Source organism: Hesperophylax consimilis, chromosome 8, assembly GCF_061612785.1.
Source record: "Hesperophylax consimilis isolate HC1 chromosome 8, BYU_Hcon_1.0, whole genome shotgun sequence".
NCBI classification, from domain to species: domain Eukaryota; kingdom Metazoa; phylum Arthropoda; class Insecta; order Trichoptera; family Limnephilidae; genus Hesperophylax; species Hesperophylax consimilis.
In genome coordinates, this window is record NC_142843.1 from 25,532,424 (window position 1) to 25,545,409 (window position 12,986).

Here is a 12,986-nt window from a genome sequence, read left to right on the forward strand (position 1 = left end):
CGTTAAAGACCTTGGCCCTTGACAGTCACCACTGAATATGATTAAAAATATTATAGGTTTAGCACCTATTACACACAGCACTCGCAACTAGTAATAATTGAGCGACATCCGGGGGTCAAGTGCGCTAACTACGGGGATGATTCTACACGATAGTACAAGTAAAAAAGATATATGTCTTTTTTAGAAATTTCAAGGTTTTAAGGTATTTGTTGAGTTAAGAATTGGAATTTTTGGTATGGGAAAACAAACATTGGAATTTCGAAGATATCATATGGAAGAAGTTGTCTAACCTCTCGAAGTTAGCGCACTTTACCCCCGGACACCCTGTATATCGAGTAAGACTTATTTATAATTACTATTTATTCACCTATAATATTGCAAAATGTTTCTGTATTCGTTATATCGTTGATATAACCCTTACGGATTAATAAAATTACTTCAAAAGTTCCTTTCTATGTCAGAAGTTATGTGTGATGTACGTTATTGTTATTCGAGTCGAGGATTAATCAAAACACGAGGAGGAGTTGAATAAAAAGGCCTACATGTTTGCCTTCACATCATTACAGAATACACGCTCCTCTCGCGCAGACAATCTCCAATGTAGCCACCCATCATTTGCGTAACTTATCTGCACGATATAAATTTTATAGGCTGATCATATTACTTGATTATTCTATTACAAATTTAGCCAACATTTACTTACTTACATATAGAATCAGGCAGATTATACTAAGAGGTAAGTAATTATGACCTCCGTGGTCGGGGGGTAAGGCTCTCGACTAGCAAGCCGAAGGTTGCGGGTTCAAATCCCAGCGTGCGCTTTAAATTTAATTTCACAATTTATTTGTTTGAAATAATATATAGTATATTTACGGCACGTCTCAGAGTGGAAGATAATCTCAATACCGCTCTGGTGTAAGACCACCATTGAAACGTTGTTTGAATTCCTCCCCTCATCTGTATTATGTGGCAATGTCCATAATATACATAGTAGCACATATTCTATACTAATTTATTACATTTAATTTGTACAAACGGTAAATAGAACAAAACATGATTTAATCAATGCATTGAAAAAAAACTGTATTTCTTTAATGGTGTTCAATGGTAATTTTCTTGCAACCTGTTAGCAATAATTATTAAGTGTATTAACTTTATCTATGTATTAGATAACCTGCATCGTACAACCGTCTTGCGTAAGAGATAACAAGACATTAGAGATAAAAGCGAAATTAAGATGTTTTGTCTAATGATATCCAAACCAGTAGGAATTTCATTAACTTCGTACATATTATAAATTATGTAGATTATGAATGACTACTACGTCCAGTATTATCAACAAAATTGCTCACCGTCTCATCATGATCATGTAAAGCAAAAATTTGTTAATTTAATATCTGAACTAGAACTCTCGAGCAGTAAGCCCTGGCGTCAACAAATTTGCCCACTTTTTTACTGGTTCCTCAAGCTCGACAAAATAATTTTAAGTTGGCAATATGACATCTGCACGGAGAAAAGTGAGAATTGCTGATTTATTAAATCTCTTAAGAACTTTCGTAATCCGGTTAAAAACGGGATTGCAGGCCGTTTCCTTATAAACTTTTAGCATATTCCTAAAATATGGGAACGCGTGTTCATGCACCTGCATTTGCCTTGACATATAATGACAAAATGCGAAAATATTAGGATTTTAATGAACACGTGTTCCGACATCACGATAATACATTCCGCTTTTACTAAAAGTTTGACAGGAAACCTATCTATTCATTCGTAAAGGGTCTTCAATCTTGCTTTTAACCGGATAACGATTAATTTGAAGAGATTCTTAATAAAGCAATATTCATTTATCTCCTTGCATCATGAGCTGCAGAATTTTGAAGTATGTACAAGACGCCATTATATTAGTTACATATTTTAACTCATCCAGTAAAGAAATATATATAAAATAGAATAAAAATCGGGCAAGTAGTAATAACTGATTACCGATATCATAAGAAGTAAATAAATGTTTTTTTTAAAAGCTCGACTATCTCGTTAATACTAATTTATGCAAAAGCCATGCGAGTGTATAATAGATGGGTAAACCATAAATGGAATTCATTATGTTTGGTTACGTAAATATTTACATAAGTACCTAAAAGGTTAATAATTATTTTTATCTTCACATTTTACCGTGTAAGAGGTTAGATACCAATGTCATTATTTAAATGATAATGCCGGATAACATAATAAAATATTTTTATTGACTGAGCGTAGGTAAGTCCTATTTTAACCGGACCATTGGGCATTTCAACTGTCAGTACCTAAGTTTGTTTGTTACGTTCCAGTTCAAAATGGTGGCCATATTACCTTTTTGGAATTGGAATAATCAATATTATGTTACCTTCGGGCCTGAAGAAAGTTTGAAAAGAGAATAGTGATTGAGATATCCTTGGACAAATTGTATAATTCCTCATTTTTTGTATGTTACATAACAGGTATGCTTTATAATTAAGTAGGTAAGTATTTCAGTATCTTTCTTACAAAACAATGATTTCAGTGGAAATTTTGGTATTGTTATATTGTTATACGAGAGAAAATTAAAAACATTTTTTTTACTATTCACAAAACTGTAAAAAAAAATATTTTTTAAATCTTACTGGTAAGATTTGTATACACATATCTTACCAGTACGATATATGCGGTGGAGAGGTCAAAAGGTCTCCCCAACCAGTCTCTTCCGATCCAGCCTGCCACGCAGTTGGTGGGCAGACGCATCTGTCACCAAGACCGGGAAAAACCTCGCCCCATGAAACCCGGACACCCCTGCTAAGTCTCCAAACATAGCGAACCACTTGGGGTGATCTATGGCATAGGTGTTAATTATCCAATAAATGGTTCCCGGGGCGGCGGTACCCATACCCGCCTCCCAAATTGCTTCAAACAATACACATAATAATACATATATGTATTAAGGTTAAAGGTTACCTTTATTATCTTTTTTGAAGAAACGAACAAATCATAAATTATTCAGTTGAGCGAAATTCGGGGAATATATCTTTTAAAAGGTCCTCCTAATATTTTCTTTCATTATCTTAGAAATGGTTGACCAAAGCTTTCAAAGATGTATAGAATGCTGTCCTTGGGAATACTTCGATGAACAATTTCACATAGATTGCTGTGCTTGGGAATACTTGCATGAAAATTATATATAGATTGCTGTGCTTGGGAATACTTTGATGAACAATTACATATAGATTGCTGCGCTTGGGAATACTTTGATGAACAATTACATATAGATTGCTGTGCTTAGAAATACTTTCATGAAAATTATATATAGATTGCTGTGCTTGGGAATACTTTGATGAACAATTTCATAGAAATAAAACAAAATTTACTAATATATTTTTATTGGTGTGATAAGATAAAAAAGGAAGATTGAAACATAATTTCATACTTTACAAATAATTTATTTTATACACGCAAAGTAATAGTCTATAAAGAGTTGCAATAAAATTGAGTAGGTAAAATAAAGTATAAATAATTATTAAAACTACCATAATGCCTGTGACAGACCACGCTATATTCTCGTGGCTTGGTCTATTTCAGCATATCGCTCGCCATACATTCCAATTGGTAGTGTATGGCGAGCGATATGCTGAAATAGGCCAAGCTACGATGCGTACAGCGTAATGTGTCGCCCACCTAATTCATAATTTGACGGACTAGCACTTTACTAATAATATCACATCCTGTATATATTTGTATAATAACTTAATTTGTTTTCTGTTAACAAGAATAATATCATAATGCAATAAAATAAATCTTTGGATGTAATTATATTTTATAAACAGACCGTCAACATATTTAAGTATGTACACCATGGAAATATTATTTATTTATTTATTATGTAGGTACCTACTTACACTTAAGTAATATGAATTATAATAAAAATTTCAACCAATGTTCAAATATGATATATAATATATTATGATCAAATCAATCAGTCCGTAATTAAGTTTTTTTTAAATCATACATTACACAACTTTTCATAACAAAGTAATGTAATGGTATTCTATTAATATTCTTTAGATATAAGTTCACCGCCTACTCTGTGCGGAATGTCCTTGAGAGAAGGCAGAGGTAGGCTAGGAACCGGAATCCAACAATCAGCCCGACAAGAAAGAGGATGTCCATTGTAAAGTCGTCCTGAAAACAGAATATTATAAAAAACAAATCGTTTTCTCGTAGAACGTGTTTAGAAAACGTAGAAAAATAATTGTTGTCTTTTTGGTCACACACATCATGTAAAGAAAATAACTATATAATTAATCTTAATTCTTATTGATGGTAGAATAATTCATTGATGTATGTGAAAATTTATTCAAATATTTGCTTAATTAACTATCACATAAACATGAGGCGTAAGCCCACCAATGTTCGTTTTATAAACCAAAAAATATATGCAAATCGTAGGTAGGTACCAACTGGCTAAATCCATAAGGTAGGCGATACATTACGCTATACGCATCATGGCTTAGCCTATTTCAGCATATCGCTCGTTATTCACTACCAATGGGAATGTTAGCGAGCGATGTGCTGAAATGGACCAAGCCACGATAATATAGTTCGGTCTGTCACAGGCTTAAAGTTTCTTTCTCCTGCAGTACTTTGTTTTTCATTTTACACATATAATACCGATTTTCACCAACAACTTGCCAAAATATGAATAGATATGTATTTTAAGAACATATAAGTAATTGTCAACATGAATAATATTATGACCATTGTGGTGTTTAATTTTATCTCTATAACTTTGGTACCTACTACAGTATTGACATATTTAAAAAATATATTATAACCTACCCTCTAAATAATTACTAAAAATATAAACATAATATTATTCTTCTGTATCACTCGTGGGTTATACATAATTGAATTAGCTAAATTTACTCCATGCTTACTACTTTTATATAAAAACATATGTATGTAAAAGTCCCAATAGGCGATATTATTATAAATAAATAATGATTTTAACATTTTGAATGTCGAGAAGTTGTGGATTTGTTTGGATGGTGTACTTTGTCCCTTAGACCACGTGCCGATTTTTTCTGTTAGCTAGAGAACTTCAGAGAAGGCACTAATTCCCCAATATTTCAATGTTTCGTTCTGAAACCATTCCCCATTAAAGGGAATAACAGATTAAGCTATAATTTCAAAGCGTTTTATATAACTCCATATTGCTCGCCATATAATCCCATACATATCTATCACACCTAAAAAGATGGTGTGTTATAAGTGTGAGCGTGGCGATGATATGCACTGTGATCTGATAGCCAGCCGAACTATTTTTAAAAATTATGCGAACCCCTCTCCTACCTACGGCAGGAGGATGGGTGAGAACAATTAACGGAGCGCTGTTATTACGCGGCTGTCATCTGTCAAAGTGACAGATCCCATCGATCATACAAAGAAAGATCTGACCCCCTATTCTGAGGAAGATTATAGCGTAGTGTGTCAGCCCAACATGTAAAACGTACATGCCACACCCAATTTATGCGCACATAATGTAGCGTAAACCACAAAAAGGGACATTCCCAAAAAAATGTGGCTTAAAAGGCTCTAGTGGATCCCCATTTACATCTAATAAACTTCCTATTTCCCCTGGGGGTCGATATATACCACTTCGGGAATGACTGCTTTAATAGATGGTTGTAGGGTTGTAGGAATGCAATACAAACCTCTGAAAAGTTGAGGGTCTGCAGCACGACCAGGCCCGACTTGGGACAGGTGGAGTTGGCCCGGGTACAGGCGATGGTGTCCACGCCCGACCACTGGTTGATGAGAAGCGCCTCGTTGCCGTAGCGGAACCACGACAGCCGGGACAACCACTCCAGGTACGCGGGGACGGAACTGCCCATGGCGGGGAGAATACTTATTAGTGGAACTCATTGCAATTCAATACTTTGATGGATCGATGAAATCAATAAGGGTGTGGAAAAATATTCTGAGGGAGTATGAATCTTGAAATAATTGGAAAGTTCACGAAGATCGAATCGATGTGTTATTAGTTAGTCTCGTAGTTACTGTGGAGATCTTTTGTAGCCAAATGTGAAGATTTTTTCGTCATTTTGTAAAAAAGAAAATTACAATAATTTTATCTATAAAGCAGACAAATAAATTGTTTTGTCTGCCAAAAATTCCCAAAAATTGAGCTCTGACGTTATAAAATATCCACAGCTTCTTGTGTCTAGAATTTCTAGGGCAATACAGCTATTTTTAACTTTTCAAAATAATTTACGTAGACCAAGAAAAGACATCACAGTTATATTATTATTTATTATAAATGTGATGCCTTTTATTTTATTTTCAAAAACTCAAAAAGTATGATAAAATACTTCAGAGATTGCTCTAACAATGAAATATTTTTTTACAGTTACGCGTAAATATTTGCGTAAGATACATTGTGTAATCTAAGCGACAAACATATAACATTCCTAGAAAAAAACGCATACTTATTAAAAAAAATCTACTTTTATTAAAAAAAGATTATTTCATAATAATTAATATCGGTACAACGTGTTAGTTTGCTGAATAATTTTCGAATAACTGTTACCAGCTCTATCAACTTTCTTGTATACACGGTGTCCGGAAAATCATAGTAAGCCGGTGAAACTACATCATCTTTGGGGTATATTTTGTGGTATAAATATATTTTGATTTGAGCTTTTCTTTCAAGTAAATCGAGTGGGAAATTGGATTTTTTCGGTTAATATCAGCTATTTAACGTCTTTTAAGTACGTCGAAAGGTAGACCTGGCTCAAAAAGTTTTTTAACATTTTAGTTGCCGAAATAGTGGAAAAAGTAAAAAAAAAATCGATTTGCTCCGATCGAAAAAAATGTTTTTTTTTGGTTCTTTATGTGATATAGATTCACCCAAAGATATTAGAAGAACGAGATATGCTATGTTGGCCGCCGGACCGTAGGCGGAGTACTACCTAATTAGGGTACTTTGAATACTATCGGGACGTGTACGCACAGAAATCTGTTCGATGTATTAGTGCGGATACCTTAGCGTAAGCGAAGGTGTGCAGTAGTATTGGTGAACAAAACCGGCGACACTGGGCAAAACAATTCCACACAGTATGAACTGCTCATACCACATCTCGTTCTTCTAATATCTTTGGATTCACCAGTTTCTTACTTGTACTACGAGTTTCCGGACACCCTGTATGATATCATCAAGTGACAGGTCTCATTAATCGTTATTCAATTATTAACGATGGAGTGGTTAAGAGTGATTAATATTTTTTTAATTGAAAGAATCTGAATGTGAATTCTTATTGGCATTCGCACCGTTATGATTTTATATTGGGTATTATCAAAAAAATTTCCTTGACTCAATTAGAACGCCAGGACTTTTTGCAACCAGACGAATTCTCTAAATACAGCAATCTTGAGAACCAAAAGAGCCTGACATTCCATGTTATGTAGGTTGCATGTAGTCAGTAGTCAGTAGTCAGTAGTCAGTACTCACCCCGAGTTGAGGAAGAAGCCTCCAAACAGCATGAAGGGAATGATGACGGGAGGGCCGATGGAGAGGGCCATGGACACACTTCGGCTGGCGCAGGATATCAGGTAACCTTCAGGAAGTTATGCACAGTTAAACCACACATTCAATGCGATTATCGGTAGGTACCAATGACCTATCTATACCAAATAGCCCATATCAAAGCCCATACCAAATAGACCTACCTATACCAAAACTGCTAAACAACTCGTTTATTGTAAGCCTTTATGTTTAATTATTTTGAAGGAATCGCACTTATACACTTACAGGTTTCAGAAATCATGTCTAATTTTTTATTATATGAAATCTTGTCTTAAAGCGATGCACTACGTAGTAATTTAAAATCATGTGTTTTTGGTTTCTAAAATTTGGTCGCCTAGAAATGTTTCAGATACTTTAATTAAATACTGTGAGTAGAATACATCCTGGCCTTTGAAATAATAGAGTATTTTTTAGATAAGTCTTTTTATAAGCCCAGAAAAAAATAGTGTATAGACCTATGAAAACTGCTTTAAAGTTCAAAATCTCCTACTTACGAACCCATTTTCGGTTATGGTTTTATTGTATAATGTGGAAAATTAAGTTATTTATAAAATGATCGAAAAACATTTAAATATTTGTGCCTGAACATCCACAAAATAAAATAAAAGGCACTTTTTGGCCATGTTTTTTTTTTGCATAATTCAAAACAGGTGGATGGTGTGAAGCGGGAATTTAAACCTTATCGCCATCTACGTAAGGTGTGTTAATGATATCGGCTCGATTCAAAATATTACACGACGTAGTGCATTGCCTTAATATATCATCTCAATTAGAGATACCAAGTGAATGTTTTTCTTACTTTTCATGACCGTTTTTAATTATATAATTTTTTTAAATATCATCATTTTTTATATGTAGTCTTATTAGAGGTACATTCATAAGGCGGAAATCCATAATTATTCGTCATATTTTGATTATACAGGGTGTATCGGCACTAACCCGACAAACTTTAACCAGCTATTCCTTAGCACATTTGGAGTAAAAAATGTTATGTGCACTTTGCTGTCCGGTAACGTTTTTTTTTAATAAAAAATTAATTAAACATATTTTCACCACATGTCACCACTGTTTTATCCTTTGTCAAAATTTGAAAGCAACATCGCAACTCTCGCGTGTTGCTGCGAACGAAGCCCGTATTACATAATCCAGTACCAGAAAAGAAATATTTTATTTAACAATAATGATTATTCACATTTTTCGTATGCGAATCACTGATTGTCTTCTTGTATTGTACACATCAGTTTTATTTTTGTATCTAAATTGTTTCACCTCTGGAATGCTTTGGTTTCACCTCTTACGCGTTTCACGTATTAAATAGTCTAATTTTGAAACTAAGAAACTAATTAGTAGATTTCCTGAATTTATAATCGAAGTCCAATAATTCTGAGCACTTTTAAAAACAATTTTCCTCACTTAGGTACTTATCAATAATAATAATTGGATTATTTGAACAGCGCCGTTGTTTTTTAAATCACCGTAAGTGCTCTGTCAAAATGTTACTTGCTAGGCTATCCTACAACGTATATTTTTTAATAAATTTAGTTATTTACAACTTCGCGGAATGTGATTTATGAATATTATTGCTTATGTTAAAAGCCTTCCAGAATTACCGGAATATAACGAGCAGCTTGACACACTTAAGTTTATTTCCACTAATTTGAAGGTACAAAGAATGTATAGTTTTAAAAACAATCCCGATGAATCAAAAAACGGTTCATATAAAACTGCTGCGCAACACACTGAGACAAAGGAAAGCACTCACACAAACGTCATGACTGCATTGGATTGACCACCTGCAAATGAATGCTGCCAGATTGCTAATTTATTTAAACAATAATTATTAAATTTTATTTAAAATATCGCAATTTTTTTAAAAAATCGACAATAAATTACAACTATAATTTAAAAAAAATATTCTTAACCCCACGCTTTTTCGTAATTGATTAATTAATTCAGAATTTAAACGTTGCTTGAAATGACTAGCCGTATTTGGTGACCAGATCTGAATATCCAGGTTCAGAATTTAAACGTTGCTTGAAATGACTAGCCGTATTTGGTGACCAGATCTGAATATCCAGGTTTAGAATTTAAACGTTGCTTGAAATGACTAGCCGTATTTGGTGACCAGATCTGAATATCCAGGTTCAGAATTTAAACGTTGCTTGAAATGACTAGCCGTATTTGGTGACCAGATCTGAATATCCAGGTTTAGAATTTAAACGTTGCTTGAAATGACTAGCCGTATTTGGTGACCAGATCTGAATATCCAGGTTCAGAATTTAAACGTTGCTTGAAATGACTAGCCGTATTTGGTGACCAGATCTGAATATCCAGGTTTAGAATTTAAACGTTACTTGAAATGACTAGCCGTATTTGGTGACCAGATCTGAATATCCAGGTTCAGAATTTAAACGTTGCTTGAAATGACTAGCCGTATTTGGTGACCAGATCTGAATATCCAGGTTTAGAATTTAAACGTTGCTTGAAATGACTAGCCGTATTTGGTGACCAGATCTGAATATCCAGGTACTTCCTCACCTTCCACTCCTTCCCTTAGCCATAAAACTTACCCCAATTCAACATAAAAATTGTTTAAATTATCGGATGTAATGAAATGCATAATAATTAGACCCCAAAATACTTAATTATTCAGGGAAATAAACCCCTGAGTCATCAGTTGGAAATACCAACGACATTAAGTGAAATTAACAATGCAATAATCCTATTATTGCATTGTTTAAAATTTCACTTAATTATTAGCATTAGCAAATAATATTGGGATTAGCAAATAATAATTTACGACAATTTACTCGGAAATCAATAAAGCCAGAATAATAAAAAAAGAAAGTTATCACTTACGTCGTCTGTAAGTGGCTTTACCAAAGTTTGATAATGCCGTCAGAAGGTGAAACAGCTGTCACGCGTAATAATAATTACAACTAGCAGAACTTGTTTATAAACACACTGTTTTTATAAATTTTTTAATAAGACTGTTAAAATAAAAAAAATCTCTAAATTGAAATGGAGTTCTACAAACTAAACTTAAAATCAAATAAATTTATTGCGAAGGTTCAAAGTACTGTACTGTAATATTATATTAAATAATTTTTACGTGTTTAATTATTGTTTAAAGTCAGATTAAAGCGATTAAAAAACCCACCTGGCAATTCTTATTCGAGTTTCGTTGTTTTTACGTATTGGCGCGCTTACAAGCATCAGTCGTCTCATTTTTAACCATTAATATTTAGTGTGTAGGAAAGAGAGAAGACGCTTTTCGACACACTTGTCGAAAAACTTGTTGAATGCCGACGGGCATACTCTTCTACAGATTTTATTAAATATTGATATGTAGGTAATATTGATGTGTAAATGAATGACATTGTGAGAATTTTACCAATAAATAATAAATGAAAATGCGGACATGTAGTTTATGTTAATTTTTTTATTGGAGCATTTGTTCGAAGTGACTACCATTATTTTCGATGCAAGCGTGTAGTCTTGTTATATTTTGATTATTTAAGTTTGCAGGATTTGCTTTAATTTCTGCAGCGGCTTCCATCACTCGTTCGAGCAGTTGCTCTCTTGAGGCTATTGGCTTAGCATACACTTTTTCCTTGAGAGCCCCCCACAGGTAGTAATCCAGGGGGGTCAGGTCGGGTGATCTTGGTGGCCAAGCAATGGCCGGACTTCCACGGCCTATCCAACGACCAGGAAACTCGACATCCAAGTAGTTCCGCACGGCAATCGAATAGTGTGGTGGGGCTCCATCGTGCTGGAACCACATTCTCCGTAGTAATTCGAGGTTCACATCTTCCAGAATCTCGCCCAGTTGCACTTGTAAGAACTCCAAATACATCGGTCCATTTAGTCTGGGAGGCAACTCGATTGGACCGAGTATTTGATTTCCCAGGATTCCTGCCCACATGTTGATGGAAAATCTGTCCTGGCTCGACGACTCCCGAACAAGCTTGGGGTTTTGTTCAGCCCAATGGTGCAAGTTGTGCACATTTAGCACTCCTGTTTTAGTGAACTGTGCTTCGTCGGTAAACAATATGTTTTTCATGAAGTCTGCATCTCTTATGACATTATGCAGCATTCTTCTGCAGTACACGACTCTGGAAAAGTGGTCATTCTCCATGAGGCCTTGGCAGCGCCTATAGTGAAAAGGTTTGAGCCCGTGCTTCTTCAGAACTCTCCATACCGCCATGTGTTCCCTGTGTCCTATCATCAGAGCGACCCGACGCACGGACAGCGTGGGGTCTTCGGTAATTAAGTTCAGGATTCTCTCCTCAACTGCCACAGGAACGATGTTGTGTCCTCCGCCGGCGCCTTCAATCCGTCCGATGCCACAGTCACGCAATTGTTGATACATCTGAAACAAAACAACAAATAACAACTGCTTTTATTATTCAGCTCAGTAATAATGTCAAATAAACAATCGCGGGCTTTTTCACTCATTTTATTTTTAAAGAACACTTATTTTAGGCACATATCAGAAAACTTACGTTTTCTCTTCATTTATTTCATTTTTTTATAGTAAAATGTATAACAAAGTGTTTTAAATTATAATTTTCTTAACTAGGTACGGTTGATATCTTGGATTCACAGGGGTGAAATTGAATTCAAGTAATTTAAATAATCCCATGGTGAGAAAGGGAGTGAATTCAATTGCAGTGAATGATGCATTTATTAGAGATTAAAATTAATTAACTTTTTAAAACGCCGTTTAGTGACCACTGAACACAAATCACCTAAAGTACAATTTACATTTTTAAAGTTGGTGGCCCCTTGTTATGTTTTTAATGTTCCCAGTTTAAATTTCAAAAGCGCTTTTTGGCATTATCAATGAATGTAAATAGTTTCAATAAACAATTGATAGGGTACAAACCTGGACAAAGGTAGCATGGTGTGGGACGCGTCTTCCAGGAAACCTCATGCGATACTCCCTTACGGCTGCTCGTGAATTTCCATTGCAAAATCCATAAACAAAAACAATATCTGCTTGCTCGGCAGGTGGATAATTGAGGGGCATATTTCAACAGTAAAAACTTAGATAACAAAACAAAAACGAAACTAGAAACTTGATGACATGCGAACTCCCAAAACAGCACTGACCACTGATACGAGACGGGGTGGCGGGAACCACACGGGACTTGAGACAGAATATGTGTGAAAGAGATGACAGTAGCGCGGCGTTGCCAATTATTTTACCCCTATACTGTGGGCAGTAGCGGAGTGTGGAAATTTTATTTATTTTTTGTTTTTAAAAGAAAAAAAATGTTACCGGACAGCAAAGTGTACATAACATTTTTTACTCCAAATGTGCTAAGGAATAGCTGGTTAAAGTTTGTCGGGTTAGTGCCGATACACCCTGTATACTAGACACGTACAAAAT

At 34.7% G+C, this 12,986-nt stretch overlaps 1 protein-coding gene across 1 annotated transcript in view; it reads right to left on the reverse strand.

The window, feature by feature from the left end:
* Positions 1 to 3,509: 3,509 nt before the first annotated feature.
* Positions 3,510 to 12,986, reverse strand: part of w (eye pigment precursor family transporter white) — a 38,612-nt gene continuing 29,135 nt past the window's right edge. Inside the window, exons 10-12 of the mRNA XM_089634550.1 lie at positions 7,517 to 7,622; positions 5,721 to 5,892; positions 3,510 to 4,188 (exon numbers count right to left, since the gene is read on the reverse strand). Coding sequence (XP_089490676.1) covers positions 4,087 to 4,188; positions 5,721 to 5,892; positions 7,517 to 7,622 — 380 coding nt within the window. The 3' untranslated portion in view covers positions 3,510 to 4,086. The remainder of the gene's footprint in view (positions 4,189 to 5,720; positions 5,893 to 7,516; positions 7,623 to 12,986) is intronic.